The 19925-nt window shown below is 43.9% G+C and overlaps 1 protein-coding gene across 2 annotated transcripts in view; it reads left to right on the forward strand.

The window, feature by feature from the left end:
- Nucleotides 1–19925, forward strand: part of LOC144770613 (E3 SUMO-protein ligase ZBED1-like) — a 185779-nt gene that overhangs the window by 120262 nt on the left and 45592 nt on the right. For both annotated transcript variants that reach the window (XM_078655295.1, XM_078655296.1), the window contains one exon: nucleotides 18473–18630. In XM_078655295.1, the coding sequence (XP_078511421.1) occupies nucleotides 18473–18630 (158 nt within the window). The remainder of the gene's footprint in view (nucleotides 1–18472; nucleotides 18631–19925) is intronic.

Raw genomic sequence — 19925 nt, forward strand, 5'->3', positions numbered from 1 at the left:
TCTTATATTGTGATCGTAGCCTTCTGCCGGCTGCTTTGATGGTTTATCAAGGAGCTATGGCCCAAGGGTAAGTCTTGTGCCTCTGGTGGTCTGGTGGCACAAGCTCACACAGATGTCAAAAGTGAAATCCCCTTTGGGCAATTTCAATCTCAAACACTCAATCCACAACAGACATTAATCTAGTCAAAAAGACTTGATTCACACCAGTTTGATGAACAAAGAGGAAATGTAAAAAATATATAAAGAAATTGTATACAATTTATTCAAGCAAATATTAAAAACATTTCAGACCTTCTATAAAAACATGATCCAAACGTATCATAGGTACAATACTAGTAAATTACACAATACAGAAAAAGCACAATATTACGACAAAAATGGGAATCACACTAAGGGAAAATAGTTTGAATTACACAAAAGGAAATACAGTAGCCATCCAGAGATCAACTCTGATCAATACTCCAATTTTCGGTCAGATTTTTTTGTCTCCACAGACTTAAAGTAGTTATCCATCACTTGAGCATCGAGGCGTAAATTGATAGCCAACACCTTCTTCAGGAAAAACTATTATTCATTCCCAATTACATATTTTATATCTGTAAGAATAAAAATGTATAAAAAACATATTACTTAACAGGTTATATAAAAAACACATACAACATATCATTACATTACCTCTATGTTCAAACAAAAAGTGCTTCTCAGTGTGATAAATGTACAGTAAACTCAACAATCACGACAGCATGTCATATCTATGATGAAGGTATGATTGAACCCCAGAACATATACTGGGGCCTCCACATAGATCTAAATAGCACAACCAATCAATTTTGTCAGGGATCTAAATCTGGGGCAAAAACTGCCTCCAATTGTTGCACCAAACAAAATTTAAAATTCAAAATTTTAAATTCATAATATATACAAGACCTCATGGCAAATAGACACATTGAGTCAAGTTCATTCAAAGTTAAATACCTTTGTTTTGTGTTTTGACAAGACCCCCCAATGCTTAAACTAAACATGATTAGCAGTATATCCTTATCTGCATCTGAACAAGGATAAAATTACATACATAGTAACTAGTATCATTCTATTCTTGGTATAAACTAATGCAGCCTATATTAAACATGTCACTTTTATCCCCCCCCTCCCCATCGGGAAGAGTCAATATGATCTCATATGACCAACCTGGAGGCCCCCCATAGCCAGGTCGCCAACATATACACCGATTTAACCAATAACGATAGGGAAAATAGTCTATCTAATCTAATTATTTGCGTCTGTACCCACTATCACTATAGCTAAGGTGCTTGTTTCCCATCCAAAGTAGACATAGTGGTCACTTTACCATTCATATTGGGTGCCTAGTTCTGCATACACTGCTATTTATTGTACTCCCATCGCTAATAATATAGTACATTATTAATAGACATCTACCGCTTTTGGGATTATAGTCTACCCACAGTGAAGAGTGCTATATTTCACCCAGCATGAAATTCTAACTGGTGCAATCTTGCTTACTACAGAATGCCACTTCACTGATCTGATTTACCTAAAAAATGCGGTAACTTGATCCTTGCCACATGATCCACTTCCGCGTAGCAGGTTTGTTCACCAAATCCCGACGTGTAGAAAAAACAGAAAAGTCAGCGTTCTAAATAAAGACAGGAACACAGTGTTTCAGCGAGTTAGTAACGTGCTGTGAGTAATTAAAATGCAGCGAGAAATTGTAAAAGAGCAGGCTATAAACCCTCATCTCAGCAAGAAGCCCTACATACGTCTGTTATTCCGATATCCGGGACACTGGGCATACGCCTCCAAAAGTCGTTGGTGTTCTTTTATATAGTGGGTTTGTTCACCAAATCCCGACGTGTTTAAAAAAAAAACAGAAACACCAGCGTTCTAAATAAAGAAAGGAACACACAGTGTTTCGGCAAATTAGTAAAGTGCTGCGAGTAATTAAGATGCAGCAAGTAATAAAAGAGCAGGCTATAAACCCTCATCTCAGCAAGAAGCCCTAAATATCTCTGTTATTCTGATATCCGGGACACGGGGCATACGCCTCCAAGAGTCGTCCGAGTTCTTTTAGGAGAGCTTATTCTTAGAGTTTAAATACCCGATACGGGCTGCAAAACCCGGTCGCCCAGATTCATACTTCCGGTCTCGACCAGCACTTCCGGAAGGAAAGCTAGAATGGCGATCGGCAAATATGAGCTAGAACGAGACAAAAGACTACACAGACTCCTAGTCTTTCGCGAGGATAAATGGCCATGAACTCCATATTTAAACTCGTCTTCCTAATCAAAACAAGCGGACTATTTTAAATAATAAGAGGAATATTTTTGTTAATAAAAGGAAATAGGCAGATATTTTTTTCCTGATAAAGAGAACTATTGATTACGACCTCATCAGACAGCATCAGTAAATTAATAAGCTTTACCAAAAATCTGGAAATAGTAACACAAATGTATAGAGGCATATATTGTCAACAGTCTATACTTCTCATCTATATTGCTCCTATTAATCGCTCCCATTCCTCTTTGGAATTTAAGCCTTTTCGTACAGTATTCAAATATGAAATGTACCATTGTTCACGCATTTTTCGTTTGGCCTGAATATTTCCACCTCTTTTGCCAGTTTTCACTTTTTCTAGGATGAACCACTGAAACTGATTTTCCACATGGCCATATTCAATAAAATGAGCCACCAGAGGAGCTGTGTTCTTTTTGGTTCTAATTGCAGATCTATGCTCTTGGAACCTAATGTGAGCTTCCCTCCCTGTCTCGCCCACGTAGCCAAGGCCACATGGGCAAAGAAGGAGGTAGACCACATTCCTACTTCTACAATTGCTAATGGTTCTCGACTTAAGCAGCAAACCATTATAGGTTATTTCTGTAGCTGGTAAGCACTGAGGACACATATTGCATGTGCCACATCTAACATTTCCAATAGCCATGGTATTTTCCAAGGTCCTCTGATATTGCTGAGTCTCTTCTCTATATGTGTGCACAAGTAAATCCGGCAAAATCTTATTTTTTTGAAAAAAGCAAACAAAGGTTTCTCAAGCTTAGTTTCTTCATCATGATTCAAAATATGCCAATTCTTGTTCACAACGTTCTTGATTTGATTACTCAGATTAGAAAATGTACTGACAAAAATCACCTGGTTTAAGGGTTCCTTCTTTCTTTCTGGCTTATTAATCAGGGCATCTCGGTCATAAAACCTTGCTCTCTTCAGTGAATGAGACAAAAGTTTCTTAGGGTAACCCCTATCTTTAAATTTCTTTTTTAGGATCTCTGCATGTTTATAAAAATCATTCAGGTCTGAGCAATTTCTCCTAAGACGGAGAAACTGGCTAAAAGGAATACTCTCCCTCTGGGTCTTAGGATGAAAACTAGAAAAATTAAGGAGAGTATTCTTAGCCATTAGTTTCGTAAAAAGCTCAACCTCCAGCATTTCATTCATTTCCTTAATAGTGATATCCAGGAAATCCACTGTAGAATCACTATAATGCGATGTAAATTTGAGGTTAGGGTCACCTAAATTTAGCCAAATTAAAAATTCCTCTAGATGGTCAACTGAGCCGTCCCAAATAAAAAAAGTCATCAATGTAGCGGTACCAACCCGCTACATTCTCAAAAAAGGGTGCCAATTCATTATGAATATGTTTGGCCTCGAATTGTCCAACATAGAGGCAGGCCAGACTAGGCGCACATGTAGCCCCCATGCTGGTCCCCTTTAACTGCTTAAAATTCTCATCTTTAAACAAAAAAAAATTATTCATTAAGATAAGTCTCACACATCTCACTATAAAGTCTTTATTCGCCCTTCCAAGGTCCTGATTTTCAAGGATATCTCCAATCATAGTGACCGTATCCTCCTGAGGGATATTCGTATAGAGAGACTCAATGTCCAGAGTAACCAGACATTAAGTCTCCCTACAGAACAATCTTCCCTCAATGAGGGAAATAATGTGTGCAGAGTCCCTCACATATGACCGCACACAATCTGTCTCAAAAAGTGGTCCACATATTTGCTAATAGGTTCAAGAAGGGAATCAATGCTGCTAACTATTGGTCTCATTGGTGGATCAGTGCTGTGTTTATGCACCTTAGGGAGACTATATATGGCTGGGATTTTAGGTTCCTGATTAAGAAAATTAAATTCACATTCACAAATCCAACCGGCATCTTTGGCCTCCATAAGGAGAGCCATACACTCTCTGGATATCACAGATATACTGCTTGCCTTAGTTCGTACGTAATGTTCTTTGACATCTAGCAGTTTATACATTCTCTCGTCATAATCTGAGGTTTTGAATACTACTACCCCACCACCCTTATCAGCGGGTTTGATGGTAAGGAAACTATCATTCTTTAACAGATTAAGAGCCTGTCTCTCTTCTCTATTGATATTGTAAGTACCAGGTCTATTCCTATTTTCAAGAATACTCTGAATGCCACTCTCTACAGCTGTTTCGAATGCCTCTATGTTTTTTCCAACCATAACCAGTGTTGGTGTAAATGATGACTTTAGTTTTAGACCTGATACATTCTCACGCTCTCTAGTTTCTCTATTCTCAAAAAATCTTCTGATGCCTAACTTTCCTAAAAAAGGAACGCATATCCTTTTCTAGTTGGGGGGCACAAAACTAAAACCGCTACTTAAAATCCTAGTTTCTATCTCACTCAGTTCTTTATTAGATAGATTTATTACTGGTACTCTGTTGGATGCCAATAGCGTTTGTTCCTTGTCCTCATGTATTCCTGCTGCTGTGGAGGGCCCCGATTGAACTGCCCTCTCCCCATGTTCCCATTGAATCGCTGGGCTCTCCTCGGGCATGAATCTAAAAAAACCTCTGAAATTAGTTCTCCCTACAGTGTCCTCCCTCTGGGTGTTTAATCTTCACTGCTAGACCCTGAGGTGTCAGAAAAGGTCATTTGTTTTCTACCCCCCTAGTGTAGATCTGTTTATTATGGGGCCTTTCCCAGTTCCCCTCATTTCTTTGTTGGTAATAGTTCTCTTTAAGGAAGGGATAAACCCTTTCCTCAGAGAACCGCTCAATGGCTTTTTTAAGCTTATTAGTTTTCTTGTTAAACAGAAAATCACTATAACTTTCAACATCTCTATTGATGTCATCAAGTTTTTTCTTTGCGTCTTCAAGAGCCGAACAGTTCTTAAGTTCCATCTCAAGTTTTTCTATTCTTTCTTTTTCTATTATAATGAGTTCATGGGCTGACTTGATAATCAAGGGCATCCAGTCTCGGCTGCATCTATTCGAGATCAAAGCCCATGTCTCCAGAAATTTCCTATTTTCAATGAATAGGCTCGGCTCATTATGCACCTGCAAACCAATAGGGATAGTACCAGATTTAACATATTCCACTAGAAAGTTTGCATGCGCCTCAGTACGGATACGTTTCTTTTTGAGGTTAAGTAATGTTCCCCAATTCTCACCTTTACCAGAGACAACCGTTATTTTGTTGCCATTTTTTGTATTAATGATGCGATTAAGTTGATCATCACTGAACCCAAAGGTCCTAAACGGATCCATAAATGAAGCACCGTTCACGGCTGATATTGTATTCCAGAAAAGCTCACACAGGCAAGGGTTCGCATCCTGCCTATGCTCTACATCTTCTTCTGCCTCAAGGGGAGGTTTTGGTTGTACCACATTGTGGGGGTCCCTCCCAGAGAGGTGCTCTGTCCCCCCCGCCCCCAGTTCACAATATACAGTGCCTGGCACTGTATTTCTATGGTGATGTCTTTTTCACCATACCTTGTTTTTTCTTTTTCTGCACACTGTTACCATATTTAGGCAGTTTTTGGTGGTGTATTCGCATTCTGATGCGGAAAAGTCTTCTGAGGAAAACTGATGTTGGCGGAGAGGGGCGGGCATATATGGCTCTGCTGACGTCTTGTCCATGGACGACGTCAGGTCGGAGCTGTATGGCGCTGCGCCCCGGCGCGCGAAGGTGCTGCTGCGGCAAAGTTTCCGGACCAGGCTGACGCCTTTGGAATATTCTAAGTTAAGGAATCTGCAGCTAGACTATGTCTCTACCAGATACATCGTTACCGAAGGTAAGTAACTTGTTCGTCATCACCTTTCTGAACATCTAAGGGCCACCGTTGAGGTCAAAAGAAACACTTCCAACTGAAAGTGCTTGTGGTTCACTGTGACCCGCAGGTAGCATATATTTGCCTACAGGACAGGGATGTGAAAAAACTGTCCTTCAGGTCCAACACTACCATCCAGTTTTCAGGATCCAGAGCAGAGAGAACCTGGGCCAGGGTGAGCATTTTGAATTTGTTCTTGTACAGAAAGGCATTGAGAATGTGAAGATCTATTATATGACGGAAGCCTCTGTCCTCCTGCAGTTTTTGCCTAAGGCCTCTGGCAATTTCTATTGAGTTTTTAAGGCGTTAGTGGAGTACTACTGTATGTGACAAATTTCTCTGTGGTTTAATTCAGGGTAGTGCATTGCCTAATTTATGGCTTTATCACCCAATGCCTAATCACTGGGTGATACAGCAGAATCACTTTATTTCTTCTACATGAATTCCACTCTTCAACTGATCTGATTTTACTCTTGTCAGTCATGTTTGCTTTGTGATAGTCAAACATTCTCTCTCCTTCCACTTGTTAAATTGCCCTGTTTCAATTATGGGGATAAATGCAAGGTTGTGATGAATTTGGATGAATGGTGACGATGGAAATGTATGGGATGAAGTCTACTGTCTTGGTAACCTCATCCCACACATAGTGTGGTGTGAGTGGGGGTGCTAAAGTAAGAATTTGGTGGGTTTGTTGGTTTCTGGCTTAAGAACCAAGTGCTCCTCACTAGTGCTTGATCAATATGCATCCAGATTTTATCAGTTTCTCTACAGTACCATTTAGTTAGTAACCTTAATTGTATTGCTCTGTAGTGCTTTTTTTATAACTTGTTTTCATTGCAATTTTTCAAAAGATCATACAGAAAATGCACTGCGCATGGATGGAGAAAAAAAATCCAAACTTAGCAGCAATAATTCCATAACCATTAACTATGAAACAACAATATAGGCTCATGTAACAAAGATATTTTGACAATCCTGATTCACAGGACCTCGGCTAATCCAACAAACATGTCATCATGTAATACAGTTCAGTCAGTGAGTTCACGGAGTGGTTGCCAGATGTTTTTTGGAGTGGGAAGCGAGAGGCAGCAAAGGTGCATATACATCACTAGTAGTGTCACAGTACATCAAATGCCTCAGCTATGCTCCCACCAGTGGCAGTGCTGCTTCACCCCAATTTAGGGAAACCTGTCTTTTAGCTAGCAACAGCGCAATTGCAGTGAAGCGCCTAACCCCCGGACTCAAAGGGAGTACATACCCCAACAGGGCCAGCAAGGGTGTATGTGGGAGCTCAGTCTCGACTATTTGTTCTAGATGGCCAAAAACTGCCTCCCAAAAAGCCAGCAGAGCAGGGCAGTTCCATGCCACATGAATGAAGTCAGCATGCGCAATCGCACATCTTTGGCAGCTATCTGGCTTTGCACGATCCATCTTTGCGAGCAACACTGGAGTAATATAGATTCTATGCAGATACCTACAGTGCAGCAGCTTGTGTTTGTAATTATTTGACACTAGATGTGTCTGCTCATAACAATAGGCCCACATCTTGTCTCTCATGGGCTGCGCTAGGTCTTCCTCCCAGTCTGCGCGCGCCACTACCCATCATTGGTTGGAATGCCTGCGCCTGACGGTATATTCTGGAGACTAAGTGTGCAGCATCCGGTGCAGTAATAATTGTTTTGAGTGAGGGGAGCTTAACAGGCTCCTCTGTCTTAGGGCGCAGCGCAGTGACTAATGCCATTCGTATTCTGTGCACCAGAAAAACAGTCTAGTGTGGTTACGTCCCGATCACCTGTCAAGTCCGCCACTGTACGCAAGTGCCCTTCTCTAAACATACCCTCCATATTTTGTATTTGACAGCAGCTGAGCGCATGTTACGTCATTGTTTCAGTCGTGGGGGGTATCCAGGGATTATTGAGAACCGGCAAATACGGGGAGTGCAGGTGTTCAGCCCCAGGTACCTGCGCAAACATCCCCAACCTCAATGCTGCTCTGTAGTGCTTAATGAATTCAGGAAGTGCTAGGCCTTTTTCTATTTTGCTCCTACATATAATTGTGTATGCCACCAGTACCCTCCCTTTCCTGCATATAAATTGTATAATCATTTCTTTAAGGTGGTAGTGTCTTAAATAAGCATAGTGTTCTTAGGAGGTTTGTTCAGTTAGATAACATTTATCCCTCACTCCTAAATAGTGAACAAAGAATGTCCAATTGCACAGGTCCTCTTTTAGCTTGTGTAGAATCATTCAATAATTGGCCTTGGACAGATCGAATATCTTTGCGGCTAGTCTTATTACTAGATATGTTGCATCTTACGTAGTCAACTTAAAGGGGAATAGAGGTTTTCATCTTTCTGCTTCTTCCTGTTGACCGGTCAGGTTTAGGATCTTTGAGTTGGATTGGTTTATCTTAAGCCTGCAACTTGTTTGAATTATTATGTGTGCATTATCAACTAACGTATTGAGTCTCTATGAGATCTGCAAATAACATCAGTTTGTGAGTACCCCCCAGCCCCTCACCCTGCCTCGCTCTTGACTCTATGTCAATGATCTCTGGTTCCTCTCTGATCTTTTCTGCAAGCGGTTTGATGCCTAAGGAAACTAGAAGGGAGGAAATGCAGTATGCTTCACAGGTTCTGCTGCTTAACATAGAAAGTTTGTTCAATGTGCCGTTGACATTTACCCATGCTACAAGGACTCGAAAGCTTAATGAGGTACTTGGACCTCAAGCCAACATTTTGCATTACTCGTGTATTTACAGTCTAACCAGTAAAACGGTATCATTATGACCGATGGGACTGATTTCTTTCCCAATGATATTTTGCATTTTTTTTAATAAAGGATACGTAGGCTTCACATGTTGTAATTGAAAAATCCCCTATCAGTACTATTGCGTGAAAGAGAAGTGCCAGATCTGGGACCACAAAATGGTCAATTATAGATGTTTCCTGTAAAGCCATCCGGGCCTGGGACTTTTCCCACTTTCAATTATTTGATTGCAGCATCTTTGTGTATTCAGGGCTTTTAGGTCTTCCCTGAAAGTATTACTGGTGAAGAGACTGAGCTTGTATATCTTAACTGGTCCTCACCTGAGAGTTGTTCAGCAGCGTAAACTTTAGACTAGGAATTCCTGAATTCTTCTAGCTTATCATCTTTGTGTGCAAGTTTTACCTCCGTATCTATAGCTTTCCTATGCATACCATTTTCACTTTTTCTTTGTTGTCTCTCCAGGCGAGGTCTTATCTTAACCCCCGTTCATATTCATTGTCCCCAGTTAGAGTAGCTTTATTTTCGCTTTACTTATGTTAAAAGGAGCTGATTTTACCCTTGAGAACTTTTACATTTCATAAAAGGGCTCAATTAAATTATTCCTTGAAGGATTCTTCAGCATTTTTTAAATTCTATTTAAAGTTCCTCTTACAATCTGCCTTTTTTTTTAGGTCTTGCCAGGCGTGAGCAGCGCGCCACGGTGAGGAACTTTTGGAATTGATCCGGATTCCAGGCATGCACGTGGTGGGACAGATGTGCACGCGGGAACTGGATGCTTTACTGGTGGCGTGATACTCTGGGGACTATTTTCGCCGCCAGTAAAGCCAGTCCCCGCGTGCACATCTTTTATCCGCTCCGTAAAGAGATGTGCACACGCATGGCAGCGTGCGTATGGACAAGAGATGTGCGCGTGCATGGCGGCGTGCTTTCGCTTTACCTCCCTCCCCCCGCCTCCCACTTTCCTGTTTTACAAGCACGAGATGCCCGGGCTCATGGAGTTCTACACAATTCACTACCAGCAGCTGCGCCGCGTGGACAGCGGTGGCAACTGCTGCGGATTGGGTGCTCTGAGGTGCTGCGTGCTTGGAAACAATCGTCACTTCAAAGAACATAGCAGCATACTGCTAAGTTCCGGACTGTTCCTGCCCTCTCCGCCATTCCCTCTCTTTCTCACTCGCGCTCTCCCTCTCATCTTCCTGTCTCCCTTCCCCCTTCGCTCTCTGTTTTCTCTCACATCTTCTCTATTTTCATCCTTTTCTTTCTCTCCCCCCTCTGTTTTCTCCGTTCTTCTCTATTTTCTCCTTTTCTTTCTCTCTCCTCTTTCTCTACCTTTCCTGCGTCTATCTATCCTCTCTCCCGCTCTGCTCTCCTCCATCCCTCCCCTTCTTAATTGTCTCTGTATTTCACACTTTCTCGACTCCTCTTTCTTTCCTGTTCTCTCATTCTGCTGCCTGGCTTTTGTCGCCCTCCTGGCCCCCCTCACTCTAAGGTGCCCTGTGATATGCCTTCCCTGGTGCCCCCACCCCCCAGCCAGCGCAAGGCCGCACACCGAGGCATCTGGCCAGCTTGCAGTTCTGTCTCCGATGTCCCCTGGCGGGGCCCGTGGTGGGGCCCCGGGGCACTTTTACCTCTGATGGTCAGTGGATGTGAGAGGCTGTCGGTGCTCATCCCTGGAGCCCCTCCGAGTGCAAGAATAGAAGGGCACGTGTCAGCGCATCTCTATCCGGAGCTGTCACTGCCCCAGGTGCGTTCCTGGAGGCATGGGGGGGGGGGGGTGTCAGGGAGTGCGGCGTAGGGGAGGGTGGCTGCACAGATCAGGTGGGACGTGAGTTTTTTAATACATTCGGTATATGACATGCTCAGTTCACGACTTTCAGATGAGGTGAGTGACCTCAAGAGACTGAGTCCATAGACCCCCTCTGCTTCTCTCACTGCTTCGGGTGAGGACAGACTCGGACCATAGACCCCCTCTGCTTCTCTCCCTTCTTGGGGTGAGGATCACTCTAACCACGCGCACCGTCAGCCTTTTTAATGAGGGATAAACTCGAGGGATCAGGACTCTCTCCAAGCACTGTTAATCTTGTAGCTGGCTCTGTCCTTACTTCAACCCTGACTTGCAGGAAGCTCACAAATATCCAGTAGGTGCCTCAGCCCACGAGCTCTATGACTTTAAATTAGGTTAGCACAAAAAACAACAATTGATGGACGGAATGTTGCACAATGGCAAAACATTCACCCCCAGTCACAGATGTGGGTTTAATCCATCGTTATTTTGCTCACCACACCACCCCAGTTCAGACATGGCCATATGCAAATCAGCCTAGACCCTGTGCCTCATGAGAACAATCCAGCCCGAACTGCCAAGCCATGTCTTCCCTGGACCGCAATCAAGCATCCTAGGACCCTACTGCCTTCTGGTCATTAAGCTGCAAACATTCTTCTACTGATTTTGAATATTTGCTTGCAAGGCAGGTCTCTAAAAATTACTTGGTGCACTAACTATCTACCTGTTCGTTGTGTACTAGACGAAAAATGAAGAGTTGCATCTATTGAGCAGAATCTGATAAGACAATATTTAGTGCAGCATCATGTACATCTCTGTTAAGTGTATTGCTAATGGAAATGTAACAGATTCAGGAGTGAGACTGGATGCACCTCTGAGAAGTATGTATAATCTCTTTGACGGTTTTGTAACTCACTCCTGGAGTCGTGGAGGCCCAGTCCCATTATTATAAAACATTTTTTTTGAGAAAGCATTGAAAGGTAGCTCATGACGTCCTGTCTGCTTTATACTTTATCCTAGACTTAATTGAAATCATGTTGTTACTATTATGTCACCTTCAGTAAATCCAGCTAGGGTAACAAAGAATGGAATAAGAAATTCATCTTGCCATGTATTTAGGGCACAAACTATTGCTAACTGCTATCTTATCTACCCGCTTTACCTTTTTTTCTCTTTTGAGGGCATAAAGTACTGTGGTCAGTGAAAAAGATCCCAACGCCATTGTGTTTTGTAGTGGTTTTGTAGTGGATGATGTATAATAGCCATTGGGGCTTGTTTGTGTTTAAGCCTTACTTCATCGCGGCTCTAATGTTTGCTTGCTGCAGTGCCTATGTGTCATACCTTTTCCCCCCACTGTGAGGGCCACAATTAGATTATTTTGTATGCTGAGTTCAGACCTCTTGTATTTTATGAAACTGCTGTTGCCATTGTTGTTAATCAGGTTAGAAATGCAGTGACTTCTAACCTGGGCTTTTTATTAGGAAGCTCTTCTTTTTGTTTATTTCCAACAAGTTTATCCTATGTAGTTGATTTTTTTCCTGTGTATTCCAGAATTCAATGTGTAGTCCCTCTTTCTCCCCCGTAAACTACTATAGCACAAAAACAACATGTATATTAACCATCCTGTAATAATCTATCATGGAGTATGGGGTATAACATCCATTTCTAATGTGAGCTTCAATAGTATAGGGAAAGTTGCATCTGAGCCAACTCAAGTGGTCCGCTTTTATGTTTGATGCAATTGCGATACCAGGGGCTCCCTGGCCCTGCGTGAGTACTTGTATTCAGTTACATACTGTGAAGGTATTAATGTTAATAATAGCATACATCAAGGGACCTACCTCGTGGTACAAACTAGTCTCATACAGTGTCATTATTCTATACCTGTTCTCCTCTCATACTCTCTCTGTTCCCAAGTTCAGTAGTTTTCATTCATGTCTGCACAGCTTCTTTGAGGTTCTTTGCTTGTCCTCGTTCCTCTCTGCAGCTTTGGGCCTTTGGAATGAGCCATTGTACATGCAGTGGAGTTCTCTCCACATCCACCTTTTGAAGTGCTGCTCCTATCTTGACCAGCTAGGTGGCTGTATGGGTCCTTGCAGCTTTGGCTATCTCTGTGCACCGGTGAGATATGTTCTTGTACTCCAAGGTAATATCAAAGGGGCAGTCCATCAGAAGTTTTTGTTCCTTCCTGAGCTTTTACATCTTTATATCAAGACCAAGCACAACTCAAAATAACTGTTTCTCTTAAACCTTAAAATGACAGCATTCAATCATTAAATCAATCAAGCAGTCATTTGTTAAGCGCACTACATAACCATGAGGGTCTCAAGGCGCTGGGGATAGGGGGGGTGGGGGCCGCTACTGATCGAACAGCCAGGTCTTTAGTGTCCTCCTGAAGGTCAGCAGGTCTTGGGTCTGTCGTAGGCTCAGTGGGAGGGTGTTCCATGTCTTGGCGGCGAGGTGGGAGAAGGATCTACCGCCGGTGGTTGTTCTTCGGATGCGCGGGACGGTGGCGAGTGAGAGGTCGGTTGAGAGTAGCTGGCGGTTGGGGGTGTAGAAGGAGAGCCGTCAATTGAGGTAGGCTGGGCCTGTCTTGTGGAGTGCCTTGTGTGCGTGGATCAGGAGCTTGAAGGATATCCTCTTGTTGACGGGGAGCCAGTGCAGGTTTCTCAGGTGGGGGGTGATGTGGCTGTGTCGTGGTACATCGAGGATCAGTTGTGCCGAACAATTTTGGATGCGTTGTAGTCAATTGATGAGCTTGATCGGGGCTTCCGCGTAGAGGGCGTTTCCGTAGTCGAGTCTGCTACTGACGAGGGCCTTGGTGACTGTCTTTCTTGTATCTGTCGGGATCAATCTGTAGATCTTGCGGAGCATGCGGTGGGTGTTGAAGCAGGACGAGGAGACTGCGTTGACTTGCTTGGTCATTGAGAGCGTTGAGTCGAGGATGATTCCCAGGTTGCGTGCGTGGTCGGTGGGGGTTGGGGCTGCCTCCAGTGCTGTTGGCCACCAGGAGTCACCCCAGGCTGACTGGTTGGAGCCGAGGATGAGGACCTACGTCTTGTCCGAGTTCAGCTTCAGACGGCTGATCTTCATCCAATCGGCGACGGCCTTCATTCCTTCATGGAGGTTGGCTTTGGTGGTGATGGGGTCCTTGGTGAGGGAGAGGATCAGTCGAGTGTCGTCCGCGTAGGAGATTATGTTGAGGTCGTGCTGACGGGCGACGTGTGCAAGCGGGGCCATGTAAATGTTGAACAGTGTCGGGCTGAGGGAGGATCCTTGGGGTACGCCGCAGATCATCTCGTAGGCTTTGGAACGGGGGGAGGCGGACGCTCTGGGTTCTGCCGGGGAGGAAGGAGGTGGTCCATTCCAGAGCCTTGTCTCGAATCCCTGTGGCGTGGAGGCGTGCGCGTAGTGTGCGGTGGCAGACGGTGTTGAACGGTGTCGAAGGCGGCGGAGAGGTCTAGGAGGATGAGTGCTGCAGTCTCCCCGTTGTCTAGCAGGGTCCTGATGTCGTCGGTGGCGGCGATGAGGGCGGGCTCGGTGCTGTGGTTGCTGCGGACCCCTGACTGGGAAGGGTCCAGGATTCTGTTCTCTTCGAGGTATCGGGTTAGCTGTCAACGATTTTCTCGATGACCTTGGCCCGGAAGAAGAGCAGAGAGCTCGGTCGGAAGTTCTTGAGGTCTCTTGGGTCTGCCTTGGGTTTTTTGAGTAGGGCGTTGATCTCGGCGTGTTTCCACCATTCAAAAGTAAGATCTCTGGAAGGCCAGTGGAGAGAAACATACTCATGGAAATTGGGTCCATTTATAAAAACCGAACAGAAAATGTATATAAAAAACAAATATTAACGTCAAATATGCTTACATTCAAAAGCAGATTACAGAGGCCTCAAACTTTACCAGATAACTATTCAAAATGTTAACTTCCTTTTTAGCACCACAGTTTCTATCACTTCAATCCCCTTCTTCACAAAAAGTCTGTGATGAACTGGCTTGTACTTGCAAAATTCAGATAATCTACCTGCAAAAAATTCACAGCCCTCTCATTTGGTTGACTTTAATCAGTGGCAAAATGTTACAACTTTGGCTTATTTACCCAGAAGAAATTACACTAACATTTAAAATCATTAAATCAGGTTACCGTGATGATGTTTGTCCCATATGCTTTCTACATTCTTATTTAAAGGTCATCACTCCAGCAATTACAATTATAGTGAACCATTCCTAATTTTCTGGCAAGGTACCCATTGAGAACGCTGGTAGAGAAGTGGTGAAAAGCTACATGCCTAGAACCCATCTCCTTACAATGAGGAACTCGCCAATAAAGTAGTAGCTAAATAACGGGATAGTTTTCTGGAATATTCTGACTGCCTTAACTCCTGGCAACCTGGTTTCTGCCCTAGTAGAAGTACAGAATACGTGTTGGCCCCCAGTAGTAGATGAGGATAGAATGATTTGAGATCAGAGTGACTTCCCTGCAATTATTCTTTCAGATCTCTCTGCAGTTTTTTATTCTGTTTTTTTGTGGAGAAGCGTGGCTCAGTGGTTAGAGGCGGCAGACCCAGAAGCTGAGATCGGCCGTGGACCAGGGTTCGATTCCCCACCTCGGCGGGTCTCGGGCATAAAAATTCCACGGACTCGACAATTCTCGCTCCGGTGCCTACTCGACTCACGGGGTCACACTCTGCGACTCTGGGCAATAGCTTGCTTAATCTCCACTATGGCCCCTCGCGGCGGGATGCCTGGCTGTCACCTTGTGGATACCCTGCCGGGGTATCTCACAGGGGAATACCAGGACGGGTTCCCTAAGCAAGCGCCTTGATGCCTTCGGGTGATACGTGCGCTATATAAGTCGCAATACATTTACATTTACAAATCAATATTCTGTTGTATCGATATCCACTCGTTTGTCAGATGGTTTTCATCATTTTTAAATGCCCACTCTCAAATTGTTTCCCTACTTCCTTTTTGGTCACCATCTTTTCAGAACAATTAATGAATTACATAGGGTTCCTTCATGTCCCCCATCTTATTTAATGTTATGTATTCGCCATTTGTCAAAATTGATCAAATCATATGGATGCAAAACCATTAGTTATGAGGACAATACCCAGTTAATAATACACCTTTCTTCCCTACACTTGCCTATTTGGGGTCCTGCCTCATTCAACCATGGCATTCCACCTACTATTCCTGTCAGGGCAAGGTTGCAGGTAAGTCTCACTTGTGGACATGGCAATTATCCGGGCCAAGCCCAGTGGCCAGCTTCAGGTTGGCTGAATTGTTGACAGTTTTTCACATCCTAGACTGCTCATAGTCTCATCTGTGTGCTGCTAAGTTACCTTTCTCTTCACATCCAGGATAAAGTGGATAACCCTGCCAAGCCTCCCAGCCCTTAGAGGGTCGAACACATCCCTATATGGTCACTATCCCAAACCTAGTTGTGCTCTTTAGGAATGAAGCTGAACCCTCCCAGTAAAGAAATGTATGAGCTATTTTATGCAATTTTTATTCCTATTTTATTGCACCAAGGATTGCTATTCTGACACGGGGCAACATTTCAAGTCATGTGCACCTATGAAAGAAACTAATGTTTTTTTTAATATTTATTTTTATTGATTTTAAAAAGGTGATAACAATAAAAACATATCAGGCGTAATTCGATTACATACATACAAGTACCGAACCATAGCGAAGTGTTATCTCTATCTTAGGGTGCTGGTACTCGGCTTCGCCGGTCACAAAATCACTTTATACTTAGATCATGAACAGGGTACATTGCAGCCCTTGTATGCAAAATAGAAACCAGATCAAACAGCGTTGCTCGCATTGGCACCATAATACTGGAAAAGGAGGGGTCAGGATAATTAAAGTATAAGAAAAGGAAAAATAGAATGAACCAAAAGGAAAACGCAAAGCGCTTAAGCATCCCACCCCCCACCCTGCACCCCTGCATGCAGCTTACGCCAAACCCCAACTAGCAGTGTGCCTGTCGCCCCATCTAAACTAAAATGAAAGGAATGGAGGAGGGCCTTCGTACAGGCTCTCGGCCTCTCCCCTCCCACTAACTCTAAGCCTCCCCTAAATAAGGATATTCAACAGTTACACAAGATCGGGGGATTCATTATTCGCCTACATCGCCTCCCAGTATCAGCATTAGAAAGTGAGTCCCGCAAAGTCACAATTCGAACAAAAGTCTCGAAGAATAGGCCGGTTTCAGCCCTGGCCAGTTCGATCAGGTATACGAGTGTACTTCACCCAAACAGTCGCCATCATGGAAAAGTGTTGAACACAGGAGCGAGCCGGAAACATCACGGAACAGTGAATCACATTGTCCTTGGGTCTCATCCGATCCGTCAGGGACTCCCGACATTGTTGCCAGTCACAGTTAACTGAGTTTGTATAAAGCAAGAGGGATACCTTGTGGAGCCAATCCTGAGTCGTTGCATAAACACTCAAATATAGTTTACGGCGCCATTTTCTCTCCGTCGAGTGATACTGAACATGTCAACACCACAGGGACATCCAACATATCGCTGTTAGCTGATTTACGGATGAGAGTCTCTCCCCCTTCTCGCTGCACAGGGTTGCTGGAGTCAAGCAGAGCAGTTGCTGTGGAAGCTGCAATTTTCGCACTGTCACGGAGTTGAACACAGGTCTCTTTCTCGTGTCCCATCTCAAAAAGAACGGCATCCAATTTAAGGTCCAGTGCTCGGACTCCTCGGCTCAAGGAAAGGTGAAGACCACCGACAGCCGCCTTTAGAGTTGTGAGCGTGGGTTCACTCCCGGCCGACACTGATTGTTTCCCTTCGTTGGTGACAGACTGGTCCAAAGTCAAAAACCCCTTGGTTTGGATATGTCTTCCCAAGATATCCGCACGATGTTCCATGGACCCCTTAGAGGGTTGGGTTCGATTCTTATGCAAGTCGATATTGGGCGTCATTGCATACATTTCCACCATGGTCAGTCCCTCGGGCCCATAGGGACCAACCAACTATAGGTAAAGATGAGGACACCCACTCCGATCGCGTTAAAGGATAAGTCGGGGTCGTTTTCAGGACGTGGCCGCAGCCGCCGGGTCGCCTTTCCGACTATTCCAAGCCATTCACGGCACTGGTTCCGTTAGTTAGTATCCAACTTGTGTCCACAGTGCCTGTGGGGCGTTCCTGCACAGCGTCAATCTGTTCAAATGTTCACTGCAAGGATCGGTTGAAAAACTTCACTTCCATTCCGGTGGACCGGCCCCTCCTAAACTCCTGTGTCCGATGTTGTTCAATTAGGTGCCGGCTAGATGTCTACTCGAGGTCCCGGTTTCAGGGCTGATGTAGGCCGCAAACCTCAGGACGACGTTTCTCCGTTCTCGATGGTGACAGAACTTTCGGGATCTCACGGTGCGGCGTAGTTTTGATTCGGCTATACGGGAGCGTTGCATAGGCACAGGATAACTAGCAGGATCTTGTAGCAGGATGAGGAGGTCTACGGAGCCGGGAGCCTAAGCGGCCATCTTGGTCGCCAGCTTGCCACACATCTGAAAGATACTAATGTTAACGAACTACTGTTGTAGGTAATCCACTTTTTATTCCTTAATGCCTCTTTGTGTTTCTTGGTTATCATTTATCTTTCTTAGTTAACATCCTTAATTTCTGTCTTTGTCTATTTTTCAAAATTATTGTTGCCTATCTTAACCCCAAGTGCTTTCTTCCCTATGTGCTACATTATTGCTACTCATGTTTTGTTTGAATCTTTTTGTCAGTTTTTCGGCTTAAAGCAGGTTATAATGTCTTCCTATAACACTCATTTATCTGAAGGTATGTAGCATGTGCATCAACAGAAGAGGAACACAACCTGACTGTCTTCCAATATCGCGGTAAAATCTACTATCGTGCGTGCCAGGTGATTCCTTCAAGTGCTGAACTGCTTGTGTGGATTGGAGAAGAGTATGCCAGGACGCTTGGTTTGAAATTGGGTAAGAATAGAATTTCAAATGTGAAAAAATTGGATACTCCAGTCTGACAGTTTTAAAGCTGACATCTTTGTGACAAATGCCAGAATTGTCGTATTAAAATGTGATGGTGTGTCAAAACTGTTGTAGACACTAGGTTTCATGCAGATTTAAAATCCAGGTAAGAGGATACAAATTCTGTCTGCTTTTTCGGGCGAGCCTGGGTAGCGCATGCGCTGCTCTGTGAGGCATGCTGGATTGCGGTAGGGACTTGAAGCTCTGCCCACTCTCTGACAATATTTTTCATTGGCTTGTCATTGTCCACTGTAAACTATGGCTGTTCATTGGTCAAAAGGCTTAGTAGTCCCTCCTTAGTACCGCCTTGTCTCATTTTGTAACCTCCCATGGCGACTCCCCCTGTTACGTGTGTTGTTACTCGGTAGTCTTTAATTACTGCCTTTGAGCACTATTTTCTCAAAAAGCTTTGTCCTGCGTGCTATTGCAGGCAGGACACAACATCTCCTAACGTTTTAAAATCGATAATTCTAGCATGCGTTTCCAATGTAATAGGTCTCGCATTTGTGAGAGTTTAAGCTATTGGCATTGTAAATGATAATGCCTTTTATTTATCAGTTTTAAAAACAACACCTAAAATAAAAGGCAATGTCATTTATAATGCCAATAGCTCAAACTCCCGGAAATGCGAGACCTATTGCATTGCAAATGCTTGTTTCATTTATCTTTAGAGGAGTTAGTTCAAATGTATGCCATAGTGAAGCTATGGTCATCAGGTATCCACATTTGTCTCTGATTTCTCCTAATAAGGTGATTTTCAGATTTCTAACGTTTTGCAGCGTGAATCCTTTTCTGGATTCACATGCTTTGCATCATTCATCTAGTGGTTGGGTCTGGAATTGTCTTTTTTTTATTTTTTTATCATGTTTTGGTCGCTGTCGACCACCATTTGGTGTCCGGTACTGTAGGAGAGTGGGGTCTGCAATCCCATGGCCACCCCAGATTTTTTGCTTTTTGCTTCACTGGTTTACGACTTTCCCTGGCTGTGGGCCTGCTAATCAGACCCACAGCCTAGCTGTTCTCTCTCTAAATTACAACCATGTACCTTAGGTGTATTTTTACCAATTGGTACTGGGCCCCCTTATCAGTCCCTGTACAGCATACCTTAGGTATCCAGGGCATAGGTGTAGGTGTCTGTTTGGCCACCCAAACAGACACAACTGGCTGCACGACAGCTGGGGCAAGGTGGTGTAAACACCCTTTGCTTTAGATATAGTATTCCTATATCTAACCCTAAAATGGAC

The sequence above is a fragment of the Lissotriton helveticus genome, chromosome 7 (genome assembly GCF_964261635.1).
Source record: "Lissotriton helveticus chromosome 7, aLisHel1.1, whole genome shotgun sequence".
Taxonomy (NCBI): domain Eukaryota; kingdom Metazoa; phylum Chordata; class Amphibia; order Caudata; family Salamandridae; genus Lissotriton; species Lissotriton helveticus.